This window comes from Centroberyx gerrardi, chromosome 1, assembly GCF_048128805.1.
Source record: "Centroberyx gerrardi isolate f3 chromosome 1, fCenGer3.hap1.cur.20231027, whole genome shotgun sequence".
Lineage (NCBI taxonomy): Eukaryota > Metazoa > Chordata > Actinopteri > Beryciformes > Berycidae > Centroberyx > Centroberyx gerrardi.
The window spans coordinates 5,185,468-5,206,338 of NC_135997.1; the positions used below are offsets into that span (position 1 = coordinate 5,185,468).

The 20,871-nt window shown below is 39.2% G+C and overlaps 1 protein-coding gene across 1 annotated transcript; it reads right to left on the minus strand.

The window, feature by feature from the left end:
- Nucleotides 1-208: 208 nt before the first annotated feature.
- hsd17b12b (hydroxysteroid (17-beta) dehydrogenase 12b) lies at nt 209-20,164 on the minus strand. Its single transcript, XM_071896177.2, has 11 exons — nt 19,872-20,164; nt 12,423-12,469; nt 11,868-11,943; nt 10,239-10,346; nt 9,805-9,869; nt 8,842-8,886; nt 7,657-7,691; nt 6,815-6,896; nt 5,024-5,089; nt 4,585-4,734; nt 209-1,991 (listed from the first exon to the last, which is right to left on the minus strand). Exons 1-11 carry the CDS (start codon nt 20,047-20,049, stop codon nt 1,884-1,886), a joined length of 960 nt encoding a protein of 319 aa, XP_071752278.1. The 5' UTR covers nt 20,050-20,164; the 3' UTR covers nt 209-1,883.
- Between the last annotated feature and the right edge of the window lie 707 nt (nt 20,165-20,871).

Genomic DNA, 20,871 nt, shown 5'->3' on the forward strand with positions numbered 1-20,871 from the left:
TCCCAAGTTCATTCATACCTTATCTTATTCCAAAGTACAATAAGAAATGAAAACTGGCACCATGGGCTCTTATCAGACTTGTCCAAATTGTGCATATAAAAGACTAGCAGTTCAGCATAACCATAACTTAAACCTTACTGTGTATTTAAAACACAAGTGACAAAGCTGGAGCTGAGTGTAATAAGCCGGGGAAAGACAGAACATTGGATGAACTTAATTGAAAAGCATATTTATTGATGGTCAGAATGACAAATACTGTGGGCAGTACTTATCTAGAGTCAGAGTAAATCCTCATGATATTAAAGTTGACAGCAGAGCAAATATGACACTTCTACTGACATATGCACACAAAGAAAAAGCTTGAGTTGTTTTCGAATGAGAAGTCAGGACAAGAAAATGTATCAATTGCATATAAAGACCTAAATGTACATTAAATTACAAAGGTTTGACAATTAAATACACACAATATACATTGGTTAGGAGCATGTCAAACAGAAATTGTGTTTTCTTTGTACATTTGGTTCTGTTGTAATTTTAATAGATTCAACATTCCAGTTAAAATCGCTGCTGGCTCATGATCAAGATTAATGCAGAATGTGAGTCCCTTGTTACCTGCTTGCTCCACACAAACAAAAACTAAACAAACAACCACACACACACACACTAATCTGTCCACCCACCACACCTGGGTCAAATAGTGTTTGCAAAGATTTCTCTGCATTTGTTTTAACTGGCATGGAGGAAAAGATGGGTGGAGGTTGTCTCATAGGACACTGACTGCCAGAAAGTGCAGCCAATTGTAGGAAATTAATTTGAAAATCAATTTAGTATGTACACACACTCTTAATACTCTACTACAGCCTCAAGGCCTCTCCATCTCTAGTGGATATTTATCTACCTATTTTGCAAGCCCTTAACAAATGTCTACAGATTAAATCAAGTTTGGTCATACCGTTTACTATGCTGTCCCTTCAGCACAACACATCAACATTTTCAACAAAAACATAAAATTAACAGAAACAAAAAAAAGCAAACAATCATTCATGATTGAGTTGGTAGAGTACTCAAGAAGAAACCTGTATATGAGTGTGAGTGCTTTGTAATTTCTGAAATGGTAAAATAACATTTCCCCCAGAATGAAGAATTAAGAAAGCTATTAATGTTATAATGGGACCTTGGTGCTGCACCTGAATCTGCCAGTACATTTCAGCCTTTTAAATATTGGTAAACCATCATGAAGTGCTTTGAAAATTAACACAAAAAATTCAATTGCAGAATCAATGTACAGTTGCTATCATTGAGCATCTCCAGTGTTCTACTAAAGAGCTTCTTTCAAGCTACAGTCCTTAGCTCATAGGACACTAACCTGTCTCACACAAACACACATACACACACACTTGCCTCTAATCTCAAACCAATCCAAAGTCTCTATGCCCTACCCATTTATGTAGACGTGAAAACTGTGGTAATAGAAGGTGGATGACATCCCGTTCATTTTAGTGAATATGGAATTTCTGCTTTAATCCTTCTTCTTATAAATATCACATCTTTGATTGTGTTTTACAAACACAGGGGAGTTGGTTTTAGATTACAGGTTAGTGTTCCATTCAGTAAAGCTGATCCCTTGAACGTGCCCCTGTTCAATACTCTTCACTCATCTGTTTGGATTCAATACAAGTAGTGGCAACTATGGCCAGATACTGCTTCAGACCATCTATGAACAGGAGCAAGAAAAAAAGGATAGACCAGAGGGGGAAACTCATTGAGATATTTCCCAGACGTTTTCACATATTCTCTTCTTGGTCCATGATGATGCAAACCAGACAATTCATGAATATTGTTGGTCCTCTCTCTCCATCCCTGCCCTCCCAGCCACTGCTGATCTATCCCTGCTTCTGCTTCTTCAGGTAGCGAGCACGCTGGGACAAGCCCATCCCCATCACATAACTGTTGAGGAGCTTGGCAGGGAGCAGCGCCGTGGTCACCCAGCCCTAAAGAGGAAAATGACATGGTCAGCTGTTGGCATTTACAAATAGCAGATTAGCATTAACTGTTAACAATTTTCAACTCAGAAAGTACAACTGAAGCAAGAAAATGATTAAACAGGGTGCACTCACTTTGTGTAGAGGACAGTTCATCTAATTTTGCTATTTCATCGTCATATAATGCAGATAATGTTCTAAACATAGTAATCTCCTCCTTGCAAAAGGGCGGTTTTCCAAATCCTCTATGAATTGCCATGGCTAGGCCTTCACTAAAGGAAAGTAACCTCGAACCTTCAGTACTTAGTAAATGTAGGCCCATTTCGAGTCTACCTTTCCTGGACAAAATTCCATTCTTGTAGCATGATTAGGAAACATAACAATTTTCATCAATATGCTGATGACACCCAAATCTACATAGCTCTTTAACTAGAAGAGTTCAGTCCTGTGAGCTCTTTAATCAACTGTATGAGGATATAAACTCATGGATGTCAACTATTTTTTTAAAACTTAAGATAGAATCAAGATCCTGGTAATAGGTGCTGATATAGACTCAGAGAGTGAACATCTGTTTACTTAAGACTAACGGTCACTTAAGTCAGCAAGTAAGAAGTTTAGGAGTAACTAAAGGAATGTGAATCTTAATTTTAAAAGAATACTAGCAAGATCTCACACGTCTTTCTACCATTTAAGAAATAGATTCAGAAAGAAATTGTGCATGTTCATTAGAAGCAGAAAATCTGTCCAAATCTTCTTAAATCTTCACAAAAAATGTTGACTGCATGGGCTCAAGAAAGGCTCGTCTTGTTTTTGCAGAATGTGTGATTTTTATTGATCATCTGTGTGCTGTACTGGATGGTGTTGTTTATATCTATCTAATGCCAAGTAACCTGGAAAAGCTTAGAAATTAGCTTAGTTCAAATCAACAGCCTGTTAATGCTCCCATCCTTGGCAGTTATGAGCTAGTTCAAGTGGCATACAAACAACATACTCATGAAATGGGCAAAGCAGAGTTTGTACAGTGTGCTTTCATGCAGTTACTTTACTTTTCAAGCACATTCAAGTGCTTTCAAAGACATCAAAGACTGGTAAAATATATTTATACAGACAGCTACAGCAGTTTCTCCATGCTTGCTTCATAAATCAGTGAGCATTAAGATCTCAAATAAGAAATAACAAAATCACAAAACTCGCAATCTTCCTCTTCAGGGGCAAAAAATACAAGTGGCAAGAAAACTGGTTCAGAGTCTGTTTGAATATCACTGATATTCAGATCACATAGTTCCTCAGTGTCCTGCACTGTATGGGAGTACAGAGGAAGAAACGACGGGGGGGGTCCCTGTCGCCACTGAGTCTGTTGTTGAAATTAAGATTCCTCTTGAAAGAGTTTGAACTAGATTTGTGTCAACTTTTCATTTCGGACATGTCCGTGTCTACAGAGTAATTACAGTGTTAAGATGGAGACAATACTGCAACATACTGGAGCAGCCCAGTCCATTATTTTACAGGATGTTTACCTGTGACAGATGCTTTAGCAACTGTTGACACAACATTAATTAGGGGGATGAGATGAGCTAGGAAGCTCCTTTGTATAAAATGAAAACTGAGTCTGATGAGGTTTTTGCCCTGCTGTGATTAGAGACCTTGTCTGCCTGTAACTTGGGTCTCATTTATCCTGGACAATGATTTAAATGACTGTAAGGCTGCACCAGATCAATTACTTGTAAGGTGTACAGAGAAACCAGCTGTATTAGAATAGTATTACTACCATTTGCTCCAAATGTGTTACCCTCCCTTTCATATTACCAAATACTGGAGGCACATTTCAACAATTCAATGTAGATCTGGACTACAAGATACTGAGGAACATTCAGACTACGGTGTGGCTTTCAGTTCCAACTGGCTGGGGCAGTTTCAACAGATCTTGAGCCATTCTCACGTGTCAGTTTAACAATTAACCAGCCAAAGAGTGAAGTTATACAAGCAAATTTGAAGTCCCTCAGAAAGGTAGTTGGCCAAGGGAAAGTCTGACTGATCTTGCCCACAGTGGAGGTCCTCAGTAACCTTCCAATGCCAGTATCCCATCCTAAGCTTCAAAGATTTCTGGGAATGGCTGGTTACTATTGGGAATTATGTAAAAACCTTGCCCAGGTTGCTGTCCAGCCTTTGACCTGTCCCAAAGTGCCTTTAGATAGGAGCCCGAGTGCCAGATAAAAGCACTGCAATCCTCTGTGCCTTTTGCTCCAGATTTTTGTCTTCATTTTTCTTTGTATATAGATACCAGTGAAAGGGGAGCTGTGCTTGAAGCAAATGTCAAACCTGCAATTTTACCCAGAATTCTTCTTGAAAAAGAAACGGTCACACTAACCCTGCTTCGTAAGTACCTTGAAATTGATGTCACCTCATAGTGACTTTAGTTTTATAGAGAGACTGTTTAACAAGCTATTGACTATTGACTATTCAGACCAATTTTGGTTTTTGGTTTGAGCTTGGTTGATGAATAAATCATTTTTTGGGAATTTAACATATGAGCCATCACTTGAAAAAGGACATCATCAGAACAAATTCCTTCTTCAGACCCTCTGCACACACACACACTTACCATAATGGCATGGGGCAGGTAGCCATTGGTCTGGCTCTGCAGTCCCACAGTGTTGAGCTCTGCCGCCACATAGCGCTCTGGACTGGGCTTGTCTAGCGTGGCCCGTCGGATTTTACTCAGCTTGGTGGCCACAAAAAATGGCAAAACACTCTGCAAGGAGAAAACCCCATTGGTTACATAAATAAAGAATATTTCCGGATTGATGATGATGTATCAGCACAATGTTCAACAAACATTTCTTTTCCATTCAGCCATAATGTGGGGGAAGTGCTGGTGATGTTTCTACTTCAAATGACTTAATAGTTATTTTGACCTTAAATGACTAACAGGTTTAAGCAGCATTCGTGCAGTCACTGGATTCTCTATTGGAACCAACAAGATTTATCCAAAACCATGTGGGCTTGTAGCAGAGGAACAAAAGGTTGGTTAATGGTTTTACCTGGATGATAATCCCTTTGCTCTTGTACTCAGCTTGTAGCCCTCGAGAGAAGAAGTCCACAAATGCCTGTATAAGATAGAGGCATGCTATTAAGGCCAAATCTGCAATTCCAACATGCAAAGCTGTAAACGTTTGGGAGGTCTATTTTCCATGTATGTTCATATTAATTTTCTTTTTCAGATACAATGGTAAACCCTCAAAGAAGCTCCTTGAATTTAAGCTGCAGAATGGATTCTGTCCTACAGTACATTAACTGTGGCAGTGTGGAGTATAAAGATGACTTTATGATGAACTCAATGTCCAGGATCTGGGGTAATTTACCAGACACGCCTCTGCCCTTCCATCACCCTGTCTCCACTTATAGATGAACAATTGAGCAGTATAACTCCAATCCAGTTTGCCCATATATCTCCATAGGAAATTTGGCCAACTGCAGCATTATTGTTGAAAGAACCATATGCAAGATTAGGCATGGTGGACGAGTAAAATTGAGTTTATGCTTGTATATGTTCTGATATTTGTGGGTAAAGTGTATGAGGTCTGTCATATAGGTTAGGGTATTTGCTGCTGACCAATTAGGCCGCAAATTTTCACTGCGACCCTCCTTGGCCACTGCAGACCCTCTGTGTGGCCGTACACACAGTTTGCATTGAGGGATTAATTTAGCTTAAAGGGTGATAACCGGTGTTAGAGATTTGTGTTCCTCTCCAGAGGGTATCGATGACTTTCCATCCACCCCTGACAACTTTAGTTCCACTCATTGCCTCAGAAACCGAATTGAAATTGACTTTTCTAATAGCTCTCAATGCTTCCAAAACGCATCTAAAATACAATCCTGTAAAATGTATCATTGTGACAATCATGCGATTATTCGGGTGAATAATACTGGCTTGAATGTTTCATCACTTGGGGTTCTGAGATGCTCCAAAATGTGCCAAAAATGCTGATACTAGGTCAGTTTTGCCATTTCCGCCTAGGTGATGTGTGCAAGTAGAGGTCAATCCCAAGTCAGCCTTAACTGCAGGCAACGCCACTTTCTCCCCAAGCCTCTGAAAACAAACTTAAGTTGCAAGACGTCAGCAGCTAATGTCTGAAGTGATATGAGCATTCAATTTGATGAAATTGCAACACACTTCAGATGCAAACTGATGACTCCGCTCAGATTTAGATGGATTTTAGATTCACTTTTATACTGCATTGCAGTCACTGGCAGTTGGAAGACAAACATGACCCGATATTAAGACGCTGACAAATGAATCAACTGAAACTGTGAACAGCAGGCATTTTTGTAAGCGAACAGCCAAACATGAGATGATTATAAAACATTATGATGCCAGCGTGCTCCTGTAAATGTTTTTCACTGGTACACCAGCTCAGGACCTGAGTTAGTCACTGACTTATTCATGTACTCCACACTGTACATCTACTCAACTAAAATGCCACTCAGATGTACTGAGACATCAGGCCACATTTTGGACAAAGCATGGAACGTTGAGGATGATAAACTGATTGTACATTACTTCAATCTTCTTCATTATTTTGTCCCAATAATTAAAATACGCTGTTAAAAAAAAACCATCCCTTTATCCTCACCTCCAAATGAGCCCTGCTCCTTGCATCAATTGTGATCAGTAGATAACATTTGCCTCATACTGTATGTGTCAGTGGATTAGAAATACCAATTTATCAGCTGACAGCAAAACGTGACCACACTTCAATCAACCCTTTGTAGAGAAAAGGTCACCAGGTATTGAGTCTTTGCTATATGATTCTCTAGCAGAGTGAACTTACCTTGGAGGCGGAGTAGATGGTAAGGAGAGGAACAGGATACATCCCACTGGCAGATGAGATGTTGAGGATGGCCCCCTTCTTCCTGAAAACCAAGTAAATGGATGTAAGCAAGAGCTCTTGTTTTTTTGGTTTTTTTTTTTAGCGTTTTCTGCTTTACTGGACAGTTTACAGTGGAGAGAGACAGGGAAGAAGCATGAGAGAGGGGGATGACATGCAACAAACATTCCAGGCTGGATTCAAACCCTGGGATGTTGCAGGTTCATGGTATGCGCCTTTGTGAATTGAGCCACCAGGACGTCCCGGCAACTACTCTTGTTCATTGTGACAAGAAAAGTTGATGCTGCTTATCTAAAGCCCTTCGGTATAGAGGCCGTTTGCAAAGAAGAAATATTTGGAACTCAAATATAAAATGAAATCTTCATGCACACATATTCCAGAATGCTCTGATTAGTGTAATTTGTGGCTGAAATTGGGCTTTGATTGCACTTACTGTTTGTAAAAAGAAAATGTTAGAAAAAAACTGCACTCAATAATTCCAATGTTGTGAAATTAGTTCTTTTCAGACTTCAATGAAATCTTCTTGTATGGAGATAAACAATACTTATTTCAATCCTTTGTTGTTGTCCACCCCGACCCACACACACACTCCTTTGATGTTCACCCTCGCCTTCTAAAAAGGTTTCCAAGTCATTATGTTCATACAGTAAACTGTGGTCGGTTCGATTACTGTCCACTTAAGTTTTATGTGTGGCATAATGTCTTTGCGGAGCTTTTAATTACTAACGATTCACAGACATCAGTCGTTCGATAATGAATCACTTCTGCAAGTCACACAAACCTACCTCTCCACCATCCGGGGCAGAACAAGACGCGTCATCTGGAGAGGGAGAGAGAGAGAAGGCAGGGAGTGTGAGAAACAGAGTGGAAGCGTGAGAGAAGACGGTCAAGAGACAAAATCTGTGAATGCGTGTGGGTTGTGTGTCTACGTGTGTACAAGTGTGTGGGTTGTGTGCGTGTATGCGTGTGTGTGTGGGTTGTGTGTGGAGGGGTGGTGAGCGGGGGAAGGCAGAAAGAGAGAAGAAATAGATCATGATAGAAGAAGGAACAGTTAAGAGAAATATTGAATGAGATAAAGCAAGTGTTAAGAGAGTGAGGGAAGTGTGGGCAGACTTCAGCTGTTACTCTGGGAACTGCAGAACATGGAGAAGAGAAGTGGCTGCCCATGCTTTATGTCACAGTGTGTGCGTGTGTGTGTGTGTGTGTTTCTGTTGGTCTGTCAGTCTGCCCGATAGTGGTTCTCAAACTTTTTCAGCCATGCCCCCTTTTACCATGGACAAACTTATTGGTGTCAGACAAACATTTATTATATTATACTGAAGTCCTCAAAGGCAGAGTCCATGGTGTAGAGACTGGGATTCAGTCTGTTATTGGACTATGGCGACATGCTATGGACCACACCCACTGCATATACATAAATATTGTAACTGTCTAATATTCTGTTTTATAGACTCTGTACCCTTATTTTTAGGTCACCTTTTCCTTTGTTGAGCACACTGTAACACATCTGCTTTGTTAAAGTCACAATTAAATGAAAAAAGGTTTATCCGCCTTGTTGGCCGGTCCATGTCATAACATAATATACAACTATTTAACAAAACATGCCAAAAAATTGATAAAATCAAAATCCTATTTCTTTTATTTGCTGGAAATCGGCACATTTTTAGTGGTTACATACCAGTAGGCCTGCATAAAAAATTCCAACCAATTATATCACAGATTTTTTAACAACCCCTACACTCTGCCCCTAATGGATACTGCTATTCCATCAGTTTACACAGTCAGCCACTGAACGATCCCTCATCATGTTATGTCCCACCCCAACATCTGGGAATATGCCCAAATTACAGAAGCAAGATGCTCTCAAAATGGCACATCATTGTGACTTTAAAATGACTCTATAAAGTCACATGCATTCATTAAAATCTACATTCTTCCCCCCACAGGCACTCCGCCTAAAGAGCACTTACCTGGCACACTGATGTGATGTTAATGTTGACCATAGTGTCGATGAACTGAAAAAAACAAAAAGAAGAAGAGGAGCATGACCTACACAGCTTGGGCAGACTCATTTTGTTTGTGACAGCGTATACAAGAAAGATTATATTCCAAAACGCAAAATTTTGATAATTTTAATTGTTCTTAGTAAAGTATCTACTGTAGTAGCTCGAGATGTTACCTGTCAATTTGTCAAAGCACAAGCTACTAATAAGAAAAACGATTTTCTGAAAAAAAGCCACAGGCCTGTTGACCCTATGCTCAAGCAAGATGCTATAGGTAAAAAACGATAACTGAAATTTTTCAGTTAAAAAGATATTTGACAATGCCTGACTCTGTTAGCAGCTGTTGTGCATTTGCAGTTTGTTTGAAGATGATTCCCATCTGCACACTGCACTTCCTGTCCGCCTGCCCTCTTACATGGTCTTCTTGTTTTTTTGTTTACCCGCTGTTCAAAAGGCAGACAGTTGAACAGTGCCAATGAACTATCAAAGCTTTCCATGGACTTTAATTGGAAAGAATCCACTTTGTAGTGGAGCTGGATTGATCCAACTTGCACAGCTGTCTAGCAGTGAAAAGACGGCAATCAGACTCCCTTATGGGTCCAGGAAAATTACTACAAACTACACAGAAGAAACTTTACACAGTATATAAACTAGAGTGTGTATGAAAGACAAAATGAATCATCGAAAGAGGATATTGTCTGACACACAGATGTTATGAGATGTGCTCTTGCATTTCCTGCCAGAATCAATCAATCAAATCAATGTGGGACTTTGCAAAAAAGCACACTTTGTAGACATCTACAGGAAAGGAAATGATGTAATATAGGAAAGGTTGGTATTCACCATGTTTTGAATATTCTTCATATGTATGCATGACATAATCACTCATACATTCCTGACATCAGAAGCAATACAGCCTTTCACACTTACATTGTCCAGATTGGGGACATTGAGGAAGAATTCAGGATATGAATAGGATATTCCAACATTGTTCACTGTTGACAAAAGAGAAAAATAACGGCAACATGACATTCAAAATACTAGATTATATTGAGAAACTGAAGGATGAAAAAGACACATATACATCATGTAAATGCGTGGCTGCAAGTCATTACTGAGTGTTATTCCTCTCTCCAATCTTAGGAGGGCAGCAAAGGTCTAAAGAAGCCAGGCTAAAGCAACTTCTATGACTTTAAAACATAACATTTATTTAATTTTACAACATAATAGTCCTGCTGTCTGTAAATGTCGAATGACCTTAATTCAAACTGAATTCAGAAGTACTGTACAGATAAGCAACTAGGTCTTTTCAAGACAATGACGTATAAGAAGTGAGGTAGCCTGAGCTCCTGTTGCAATCTTACCCAATACTCCAATCTCCAGGCCTGAGAGTCCATCTTCAATCTTAGAGTAGATATCTACAGCACTAAAGTCCGCTGCAATGGTTTTGGTCTCCACCCCACATTTGCTCTCTGAGGGTAAAAATATGCATAAACCTTTCATTTTGTATTTGAGAAATAGTGCAAAATACCAGAAACTGTGTCAGTGTTCAAATATATAAAGTATCTATGAATAACCACACTGCTAATAAAGAGTCACTGGGCATGAGAAGAGAAGAGAAGAGAAGAGAAGAGAAGAGAAGAGAAGAGAAGAGAAGAGAAGAGTGATAAAACCCTGGGATTATCCTTTACCATCAATGAGGCTATCCCACCTTATTAAAAAGGATGCTTTCATTTAGCTGGACAGAATCCCTTTGCATCACCCACAGGAGGGTTCACAGCCTCATAAGGAACTGTATAGAGGTGTGCAGCTGAAGCTTCATTCAATAATGCATCACATAAGTAAAGAATGTAATTCAATGCAACATCATTTAGCCCTACTGGACTATCACATAGTGCAAAATGTACCCAGCATTTTCAGGTCAGAACAAGACAACTGAGGCAAAAATATTGGATTGTTCTGTTGCATGGGCCAGGAAGACGGAATTCAAATCTAGGCGGCTGCCATAGATTATTTATAATAATAATAATAATAATAATAATAATAATAATGAATTTTATTTATATAGCACACTTTAAAATACAACGAAATCTCAAGGTGCTTCACAGAAAGAGTAAAACAATCATAGTACAACGTTAAAACGTTATTTATACTTTATGCATGCCTTTGGACCACAGGTACAGTTGATTTCCCTCGAAGGTAAGATGTAAGATTTGTAAAATAAGATTGATAGATTAAATGAATAGAGTAATACATATTTCAGGCTGCATATTTCAGTAATATATATGGAACTCCTTCGAATACAATATCCTTAGAATATTTTAAGTCCCTATAAATCCCAGGCAGACACAGTGTATGTCCATTTGGCGCAGTGCATTCTTAAAGGTAAAGCATTAGTTCCAAGGACTTCCCATCAATTCTCCATTTGAGTCAATCTGTGTGTCTGTGTTTACACTGTAAAACATTTGACTCAAAAACCACTATAGGGATACAAGAGAGGAAGAGCGGCTTTGCAACTATTGCCATCTTAAAGAAATTGAGAATGAATTTCATTTTGTGCGCTACTGTTGTTTATATTATGATTCACACATTAAATTGTTCAGTAAGTCTAAAAATTCAAATTTGTTTTTGTTAAGTGATGCAGAGAAACTTAAATGGCTCTTTGACAACATTTGCATTGGCAGTATTTTAATCGAAAGCGTAGGAGAGGCGCTCAAAGGAAAGGAAATCTATAAATAGGCATACAACCTGCGCCAAGTTTTGGGCTAGTTGATTGATCTTTCTTTTCTATTCATTCATTTTCTTTTACCTGTTATAATTGTAAACTAATGGAAGTTGTTGTAAATGAATATGTCTTTGTTTTTGGTGTCTTATGATTCCGTAAGGGATGGGCTGTTTAGACAAGCCATGAAAATAAATAGTAATTCATTCATTCATTCATTCATGATAGCATGATGATATAACGTACAAACAAAATACACACACACACTCACCAATGGACTTGGATACCTCATCCAGCTTCTCCTGAGAGCGGCTGATCAGCACAATGGCGAAGCCTCTGCGTGCAAGCTGCAAAGACAGAAGATACGTAAACAGAGACACATTCATGTGCATGTGCACTCCCACACACACATGCATGTGTGTGGGCAAACACAAATATCATGCACGACAGGTATGTGAGCAGTCATCTTAAACCGCTGTGATGATGACAGATGTTTGAAAGCAAATTTTAAAGTACGTTTTCCACCAAAATGTATTTTGTAGCATGTTTTTGATAAGCACATGCATGGATTTAGAGGGGTTAATTCACCTGTCAAAATCTCCTATTAACCAGTTTTATATTGAGACAAGTTAATAAAGTCAGTAAGCTATTTTATTGGACTTTGGTTGTGCTGTGTTTGCAGATAGAGTAGCCTTATGCAAGAATCATATTAGAGAAAGAGAGAGAGAATTTAAATTCCACCTCACTCTCATTTCACTGTGAAAACCAAGACCAATTGTTTTCTACTGTGGGAAGCCTGAAATTTCCAAAGTCACAGGAATCTCACCTCCTCTGCATAGGCTTTCCCAATTCCATCTGTGGCTCCCGTCACAACTAGAGGAGAAAAAAAAAAGAGGAGAAAGAGGTTGTATTAACCAGAGAAACATGCATATGCTGTTCAGAATTAAATTGAAAACAGACTTAGATTTCAATAAGGCAAAATGCACTACTGTAAATTCACTGGAAAGGTGCACAAGTCTCCTCCCAACTCCCAGAAACTGGGTTCCTAACAGCAGTAAATGGTGTGGATCTTTTCCATTCATTTTCAACTGACCATCAGGATGAAATGCATGAAAGAGGCATAATTGTAAATAGTTAGCACCAAACATGTCACCAAAATGAAAATAAATAAATAAATACCACTTTAAATGGAAACCAAACACAAGACTACTTTTTAGGTTGGACTGACATCTACTGGTTAAAAAAAGCATGCTACTGCAACTGCAATCTGCTATTGGCTGATGTTGGTTGCCTTTGGCAGATCTTGGTTGCCTTTGGCTTATCCATGACGAACCAGGTAACCTACATCACAGGTAACCAAGATCAGACAATAGCAGATTGCAATTGCAATAGCATGTTTTTAACCAGTAGATGTCAGTCCAACCTGAAAAGTAGTCTGTATGTGGTTTTCCCTTTAATGATAATAATAATGAAGGTTCAAGACTGACAAGGTTAGGTATAAGTGCAGAAAAATGGAGTGGAGGAATATATGGAAGGCAATGAGCTGTTAATGAAGAGAGATGTACTGTAAGAAACAGGTGGATGGAGAATAGAAAGGGAGAAAGAGGAAGACAGAGAGAAAGGAGGAGGAAAGTGAGGTCCTCTCTGTGTTTGATGGCAGGCGAGTGGACGGATGCCCTGGCACTGCCCGGCACAAACAGCAGCAGGGGGCTATTTTTAGCAACGCCCATCTTTCAGTCAGAGCTATTCATTACTCCTCTGGCTAAATATAACAGGAAGAGGATGGGGAGTGGGATGCAGGAGTGAGAGTGAGAGCGTAACAATATTTGTCCTTGTGTAACCTGCAAGGCCCTGCTGGAAGACCCAGCCGCTCTCTTCCCTTCTGTTCATCACTCCTGCATAGCATTAACAGACTTACGTAATGTCTTATTGAATTTTCTTCTGCTTTTAGTTCTTCATTATTATGTTTTTTATCCAATTCCTTCTTTAAACTATTTTGCCTTGTTGTTTATGCAAAGCACTTTTAAAAGTCTTTAATAAACGTGTGATGTATTGGACAGAATCCCCAACAACCAAGCAGCACAACTATGAAATACATCCTACTTTTAACTATCGCATTATTGGTGAAGTTACTTCTTTGCTTCAGTTTAAAATGTTTGCCATGGCAGTGATTTAGAATCAAAACGGATCGAAACTTGGGCTGGTATTGGTGCCAAAGTGATTGTATGATTGTATGTATTATGTGTTTTTATCTAATAAACCAACTGTATGATGTGTAGGTTGTCTCAAGATGACGTGCGTATGATGTTTTTATCTTGTGCTGTTTTCATGTAACGTTTCTATGTCCTTGGTGCTGCTGCCACAATGTCTAAGACAAAGTTCTCTGCAGGGACAAAAAGGTAAATTAAGTCAATTTAGGGCTGGGTGATATGGACAAAATTAATATCACCATAATCCTAAGAAATGATTTCAACATTGATATATAACGATATCTGCTAACATGCAAAATCACATGTGAAATAGGTCCATCACATTGAACTGCATGGTAATATAAAGTATGATAATCTTCCAATAATATTCTCCACTTTGTTTGAGATCTCATTGTGTGAGAGTTCAATTAGTATTTGCTTTTTATCATTAATTTGGACAGAACTGTATATCATGATAACTCAATATCATTCTAGATATGATTCTATTGAAAGGCGATAAAATTGAATTGTTGCCCAGCCCCATTTTAAGTCAAAATTTGGGTATTCATTCATTTATTTATTCATCCATCGCTGTTCCTAACTCCCCCTTGTGTGATCTTCCTGATTACAGATGACGCTGAGGTGCCAGGCATCCTGTAGGGCCGCACTAGAGCCAAACAGAGCAGAGAGGGGGAGGAAAGACAGAAGGGTGGGGGGTAGAGAAGATGACAAACATGAATACATGGGGGGATCCTGGGGGCAGCTAAAAATAGCACACAGAAGAGGAGGGGAGAGTGAGGGAGAGTCTGTAGGCACGATGACAAGGGAAACATGGGCCAGGTTATTTTTAGTTGTTTTAAGAATGAACTGTTTTGCAGTGGGAAGAGGGAAAAAAAACCTAAAAGCTTTTACAGCTGAAGGCATGTTCCCTTCACTCAAATAAAACAAGGTCTATATTAAGAACTGCTGCTTTCTGCAAATGTAGGTTAGACTGGCTAGGTGTTCTCATGCTGGCGCTACTATGGGCCGCTATTTGAGTCTTTGATTTGATAGCCTATCAGTTTCACTATTGAATACACACAACATCCGTGGAGGATTGGGAACAAATCACCTTTTCACTTCTTCTGCACAAACAGGAAGGCTCTCCCACACAGCTCACTGAGATAAAAATGTGATTGTTTGCAATGTGATTGAGTGTTTGCAAGTGTTTTTTCAGAGTTCCTGAAGAATTAACAAGCTTTTAGACACAGCTTAAACCATTTTTTATGAACTTGCATTTAAATGAGATCATGTTTTTGCTAGCGTAGAGCAGTTTTCTTAATTTGTTTGTTTCAAGTTTGATTTGGTTTTCTGAATTTTGCTGATTGGGGCTTAACGAACCACCAGTATCACTTCAATTTGGCTTCAATGTGATAAGTCTACATGGCAGTTGCTGTTTAGTGGAATTTTACATCTGTAGTATTTTCTTATGTTTATTTGTATCATTAAGATATATTACCACAGTATTATTCCTTTTCTGCTCTGCTGCGTCGGCCTTAATGGAGCAAGCAGTGCAAGTCATCCCTTTATTATAGCTGACTAGTAATATGCATGTTGTATTCCCTTATTTTTTAAGTACTTTGTAACTTCAATAAGTGCTATTGTTGCCTATAATAATGTAAGAAAATCATAGAGTTAAATATTTGCAATGTAGGCTGGGCTATAATTGAAGCATTGTCTCAGATACCAAACCAAATACCATTTGTTTAAGATACCAATACAATAACGCATTCATTCTCTCTCTCCGACTCTCTCTCTCACACACACAGCTGCTGTTACTGCAGCTGAATATTTGAGCGGAAAAAAAAAAAAAGAACTGCCGATTTAAAATAGCAGCAGGCACTGCAGCCACGTATGGCACACTCACTGCACAGAATACCAACAAGCTGCTGCTCCCAGCTCTTCTCTCACTGCCTCTCACACAGAGACACACACACAGCCATCTTTAAAAAAAAAAAACATGCAGATAAAGACACACATCTACACAAACACATGCATGCTTTGTCCTCATGAGGCAATGCTCCCCATCACACCTCCTCCCATCTCCTACATCTCCACATGCTATCTTCCCCACTCCTCGCCAACGGCATTGTTTCAGTATTATCTTAAATGATAAGTCTGTTGGTGAAAGCCGTCTTTTTATCACTGCAACTTCTGACCTCTGTTTCCCTGTCCTTGGGATGTTTGTCTGTCTCTGAGGTGTCATCTCCTCTGGGATTGGTCGATGTGAGTTGGGATCACCTATTTCACTATTTGACCCGCCCTCTCAGACGGCGTGGGTTGCCATGTGACTTTTGCAAGAGAAGCTCAGCCTATTTGTTTAGGAACACTGATGCAATGGATGTTACATTTGGAATAGTGATGCAAAGGGGCTAATGCTCTCAATTTAGCATAATCAATAATAACCTATTTATTATATTGATAGTAAATCAATTATTAAAAATGTTTTACAGTGTTTTAGGGCTGCCTATGGTCACTTATGCATCTCACCAGTTGGCCTACTGATGGGATTTTGCACGGAGTAAAACGCTCTTGATGAGACAAGTGCAGCTTCACAAAGCACTCGCAATGATCTCTAGCTGCAAGTTCACTTGATAGCGGTCCTGTAACTGAACTAGACTGAAAAATACAATCATCCACTCAAACAAATTCTATGATGCCGAGGACGAGAAATGAGTGTTAAACAGTTAAAAACAACCCACCCAGAGTGATACACCAGCAGGTAGTTTCAGCTGATAATTCACAGCCAACATGCAAGACATGAAGGTAGGGGCTGCAACTGATGATTATTTTCACTATCAATTAATCAATCAATCATTTAATCTATAAAATGTCAAAAATAATAGCAAATGCCCATCCCAAGTTACCACAGTCATTCTTAAAATTGCTGACTGTCTGACCAGCAGCCAAAAAAACCCTAAGTAATAATTTTATAATAATATGAAACAGAGAAAAGCAGCAAATCTTAGCATTTGTGAAGCTGTAACCAGTAAATGTTTAGTATTTTTACTTGATAAATGAGTAAAACGATTAATCGATTATAAAAATTAGAATCAATACATTTTCTGTCGATTGACTAATTGATTAATCGACTAGTCATTTCAGCACTACATGAAGGTATTGAGAGATTTGTTTTTTTCTTGCCATGCACCACTATTTGAAAACATTAAGCTGTTCATTACATCCTCTTTGGCCTTCAGTTCATGCCCAAGTCACTCAATTGTGTTCCACTCCTTATTTACTATTGTCAAACACACATATGTTTTTCTAATGTTCGATTTACTGATTTGATCATGCATAAATCATGCAATTACTTGATCGGTGAAAATAATAGAAAACTCAGGGATGGCAATACGTTGAAATACAGAGAGAACAAGAGACTTGGAGCAGTGTGACATGGCAGAGAGGGTGTCCTCTGCACTTAGCACATTGACTGACACACACACACACACACACACACACAGATAGTGAGCTGTAGGCACAAATTAAACAGAATCCCATGGATCCTTCGCCTCACTTATGAATGGCTCTAGTCCTGTTACATAATCAGGCCATCCTCTCAATCAAGTCCACTTCAGTAAGAGAAAGTTTGTGAATGAAAGGACGGATTACGCTTCCTTTGCCGCTTCACATATTCTGAAGCGTTTGGATAAGAACATAAACACAATGTTTCATATGTAATGCAAAAATAAAAATCATCCGATACATTTCCATTTCAAGTTGTTTATGCAAAACAGACCTGGGTTTGTTTTAGTCTACCTGAAGTGCCAGGTGGGTGGGGTTTGCTTTTTAGTACAATTCTGTTTTTGGGTAGGTAAGGACTAATGTGTGACTGACAACATAGGTGGAAAGACAGCTCATACTTTAATGTAAAATTAATTGTCGCTTACTGTTGTTGTGGATTTTGATTCTCCGACCACTGTGGCCAGGAAAGACACACTGCAATGTTACTGTATTCTAAAAACAGCAGTTCCACTCCATGACAAGTTTGAACTCATTTCTAATGCATTCATTTATCATTTCTCACAAAACCCCATGAATGTATTTGACGATACATAAGCCCACACTCAGTTTCTTTTTAGCAGATGCTACTAATAGCTGTGGTCCAACAGTTTTTGTGTGTTTAGACATGATCCTGGCCCAACAGACCAGCCTTGCCAACATCACAGCAATCTAAGCGCAAACAGTCTGTTCAAAGGTTCTAGTTCAATCAATGAGCAGGTTGTGCAGATGGACAGTATTCAACCTGGTTTGATAATCCTTTCTAGCCATAATCCAATCACAAGATTTACTGGAGTTTACACCCAATGCAACAGGCTGTGAGTGATCATTCCCCATCCATTCTTCCTTTCTAGTCAAAAATAAAAAGATTTTTTACAAGAGCCTGAACTCTTGTAAACTGTAGTCTGTCATTTTTGGAACAGAGAAACAGCAACAGGATAGAATGAGAATCTGGCGAAGGGATACTAGAAAACTAGACACTCCTTAATTTGTTTGAGTTGAGAAACAAGTCGGGTCGTTCTTATGCAAGAGGGTTGTGGCACAGCACACTGAGTACTCTGTGCACGCATGGCTTGTTCATGGCTACGGCAAAAGACAAAACACAAAAGAATACAATAAGTGCATTTTCTAGAAGAGAATGTGTCTCCTTGTATGTGCAGCACGGTGAGAGACAATGTACTACTTTAAATATTGTGCTGTCAAATTGAGTGAGCACTGACAGTGTAGAGGGCCTACAACTATTTTTGTACAGCATTTAAAAGTTACAGTTTGCTGTAAATTAAAAGAAACAACACATATCAACAAACAATTAGCTATAAAAAGGGAAGCCCATAGCTTAAGGTCGACTCAATACAATTTTTAAACCATTTTGGCCTCCCAACAAACATAAAGCTACAGGAAAGTTATTTGTAAGTCAAACAAGTTTTGCTGGTAGATTGACTATGATTCTGTTACGGAGTTAAAAGCTCTGTAAAAGTCGGGGAAAAGCGGTTTGCCATTGCTTTAAAAAGAATACATAAAATTTAAGTATCAGTGCTAAATTCAACTGGAGGCCAATGTAAGGTAAGACGGGTGTTATATGATCTCTCCTCTTCATTCTAGTTAAAAGCCTAGCTGCTGCATAATGGAACGTGTTGCACGCAAGAAAGATCCTCATGGCTGATCAAGAATACAGAGTTGCACAGTCAGTGATGAATAGACATGAATAACTTTCTACAAGTCTGAAATGGATAGACATAATATTTCCTAATTGGGGAAAAAAAGCAAGACTTAATTGGACTCACCTGTCAAAATTCAGGAAAGAAATACCAAAGGAAAGAAATATCTCAGAAATACCCCAAATTTCTGGTCTGTTTGATATTAGTTGCCAGTGTGCAAAGATTGCCATGAATTTGAATGGTTGTATTTGGTATGAACAGTTATCCAACATGCCAAGACAACCTTCAAGAGTAGGCTATCAAGGCTGCAGAAATGCTATTACACTGTATGAGCAAGTTGGATAATTTAAAAAGAGAACAAATTAGGACCCAGGATGAAGCCCTGAGGTACACCAGAGCTACAATTTTGACGAAGTAGGCCACTTTTTCAACGTTAAAACGTGGTTCTCACTGCTTGCTACCGCCTCTCTCAGTGTGTGGGTGGAAGGAGACGAATGACTAACTGAACTAGTGAACTTAAATACCTACCTAAATAATTATATTTTAATAAAATAAGTACTGCTTGGTGCACTGGGCCCTAAATCAGTCTCATGTTCTAAGAGGATTGTTTGCAAAAGAGCGAGGAAACATTAAATTACCAAATTTCTCCATGCAGTTTGACATTTGAATCTGAGCAAGGAACAAATAAAATCTCACGGTTCGTCATTTCAGTTTTCTAAAATTAAACGCCCTCCATCAGTTTTATTTCGAGTTTGTTTTCCAACTATGACACAGTTGCCCAGCTTCATTTGGGCGTCGTGTCAGGCTTAACTTGGATGATGTAACCTTTAAGCGACAGGTAAAACAGTGTGACAAAGCGTGATTAGCCTCTCAGTGTACTGTGCTCACCTGCCCATTTCCCCAGCTTCGTCGGTGACACCAGCCGTCCGTTCCCCAGCACCCACACCCTGAGCCCGGACAGCAGCTTGTACACCGAGCAGACAGACACCCAGGCCGCGGTGAGGGCACCGAGCCAGAAGAGCGGCGTTTCCACCGCGCGCAGCACAGCTTCTCCGCCTGTCGCCATACCTGCACTACACTCACTTCTGTCTCTACTATCTGCTAATAGTCTCACTTGCTAAATTAATTCAATATGAACCGCACAAACTGCAAGTGCATGCGTCAAAAAGTCTTCAGCTTCTTGCTTCCGCGTATGACACTTCCGCTTCGGCGCCCGGCCGCACCGGTGATTGGTTGGAATCAAAGTCTGTCAAAGCACGTGCTTCCTGATTCGTTTAGACTGAGGGGTTGTGTCGCCCCCTACAGGCAGACTCACAACCTCCAGGAGCAAAGGCTTCACTTTATTGCAGTGTAAATAGTGTCCGTAAATCCATTTCTTTAAAAAAACACCCGCATCTATTAGATTGTTTTGCTTTATTTCAGAAGCTGAAGACTAAAAGAATTATTACAGTTGTTGAGTGTCTAACATTGTTTCCCCAACTGTTTCCAATGCTTATGTATTGATTGATAGAAACCTCCTTTATTGATCGCAGTAATCACAGTAATCACATCTCAAACAAAAACAAGTTTTTTCTTTAACATTTAACAGGTTTTTATTGCAATGAACTCTTAAGTAGGTTGAAATGCTTTGTTTGAAAATGCAATAATAACAGAATTGCAGCATCATATCCTGGCCGTTCATGGTGATGCTTATAACGTAACCCTAACAAACTCCCGGTGTTATAATCATTGCAGTGAAACCTTTCCTTTTTATAGATTGCTCTCTCTACCCAAAAGCGACCGTCCTGTCTAATTTTATGCTGCTCATTCAATTCATTCTGCATTTGCTCTGTGGGGAAAATTAGTTAGTTATTTAAGGAAGAATGTGACATGAAGCACTCCCTTTTTC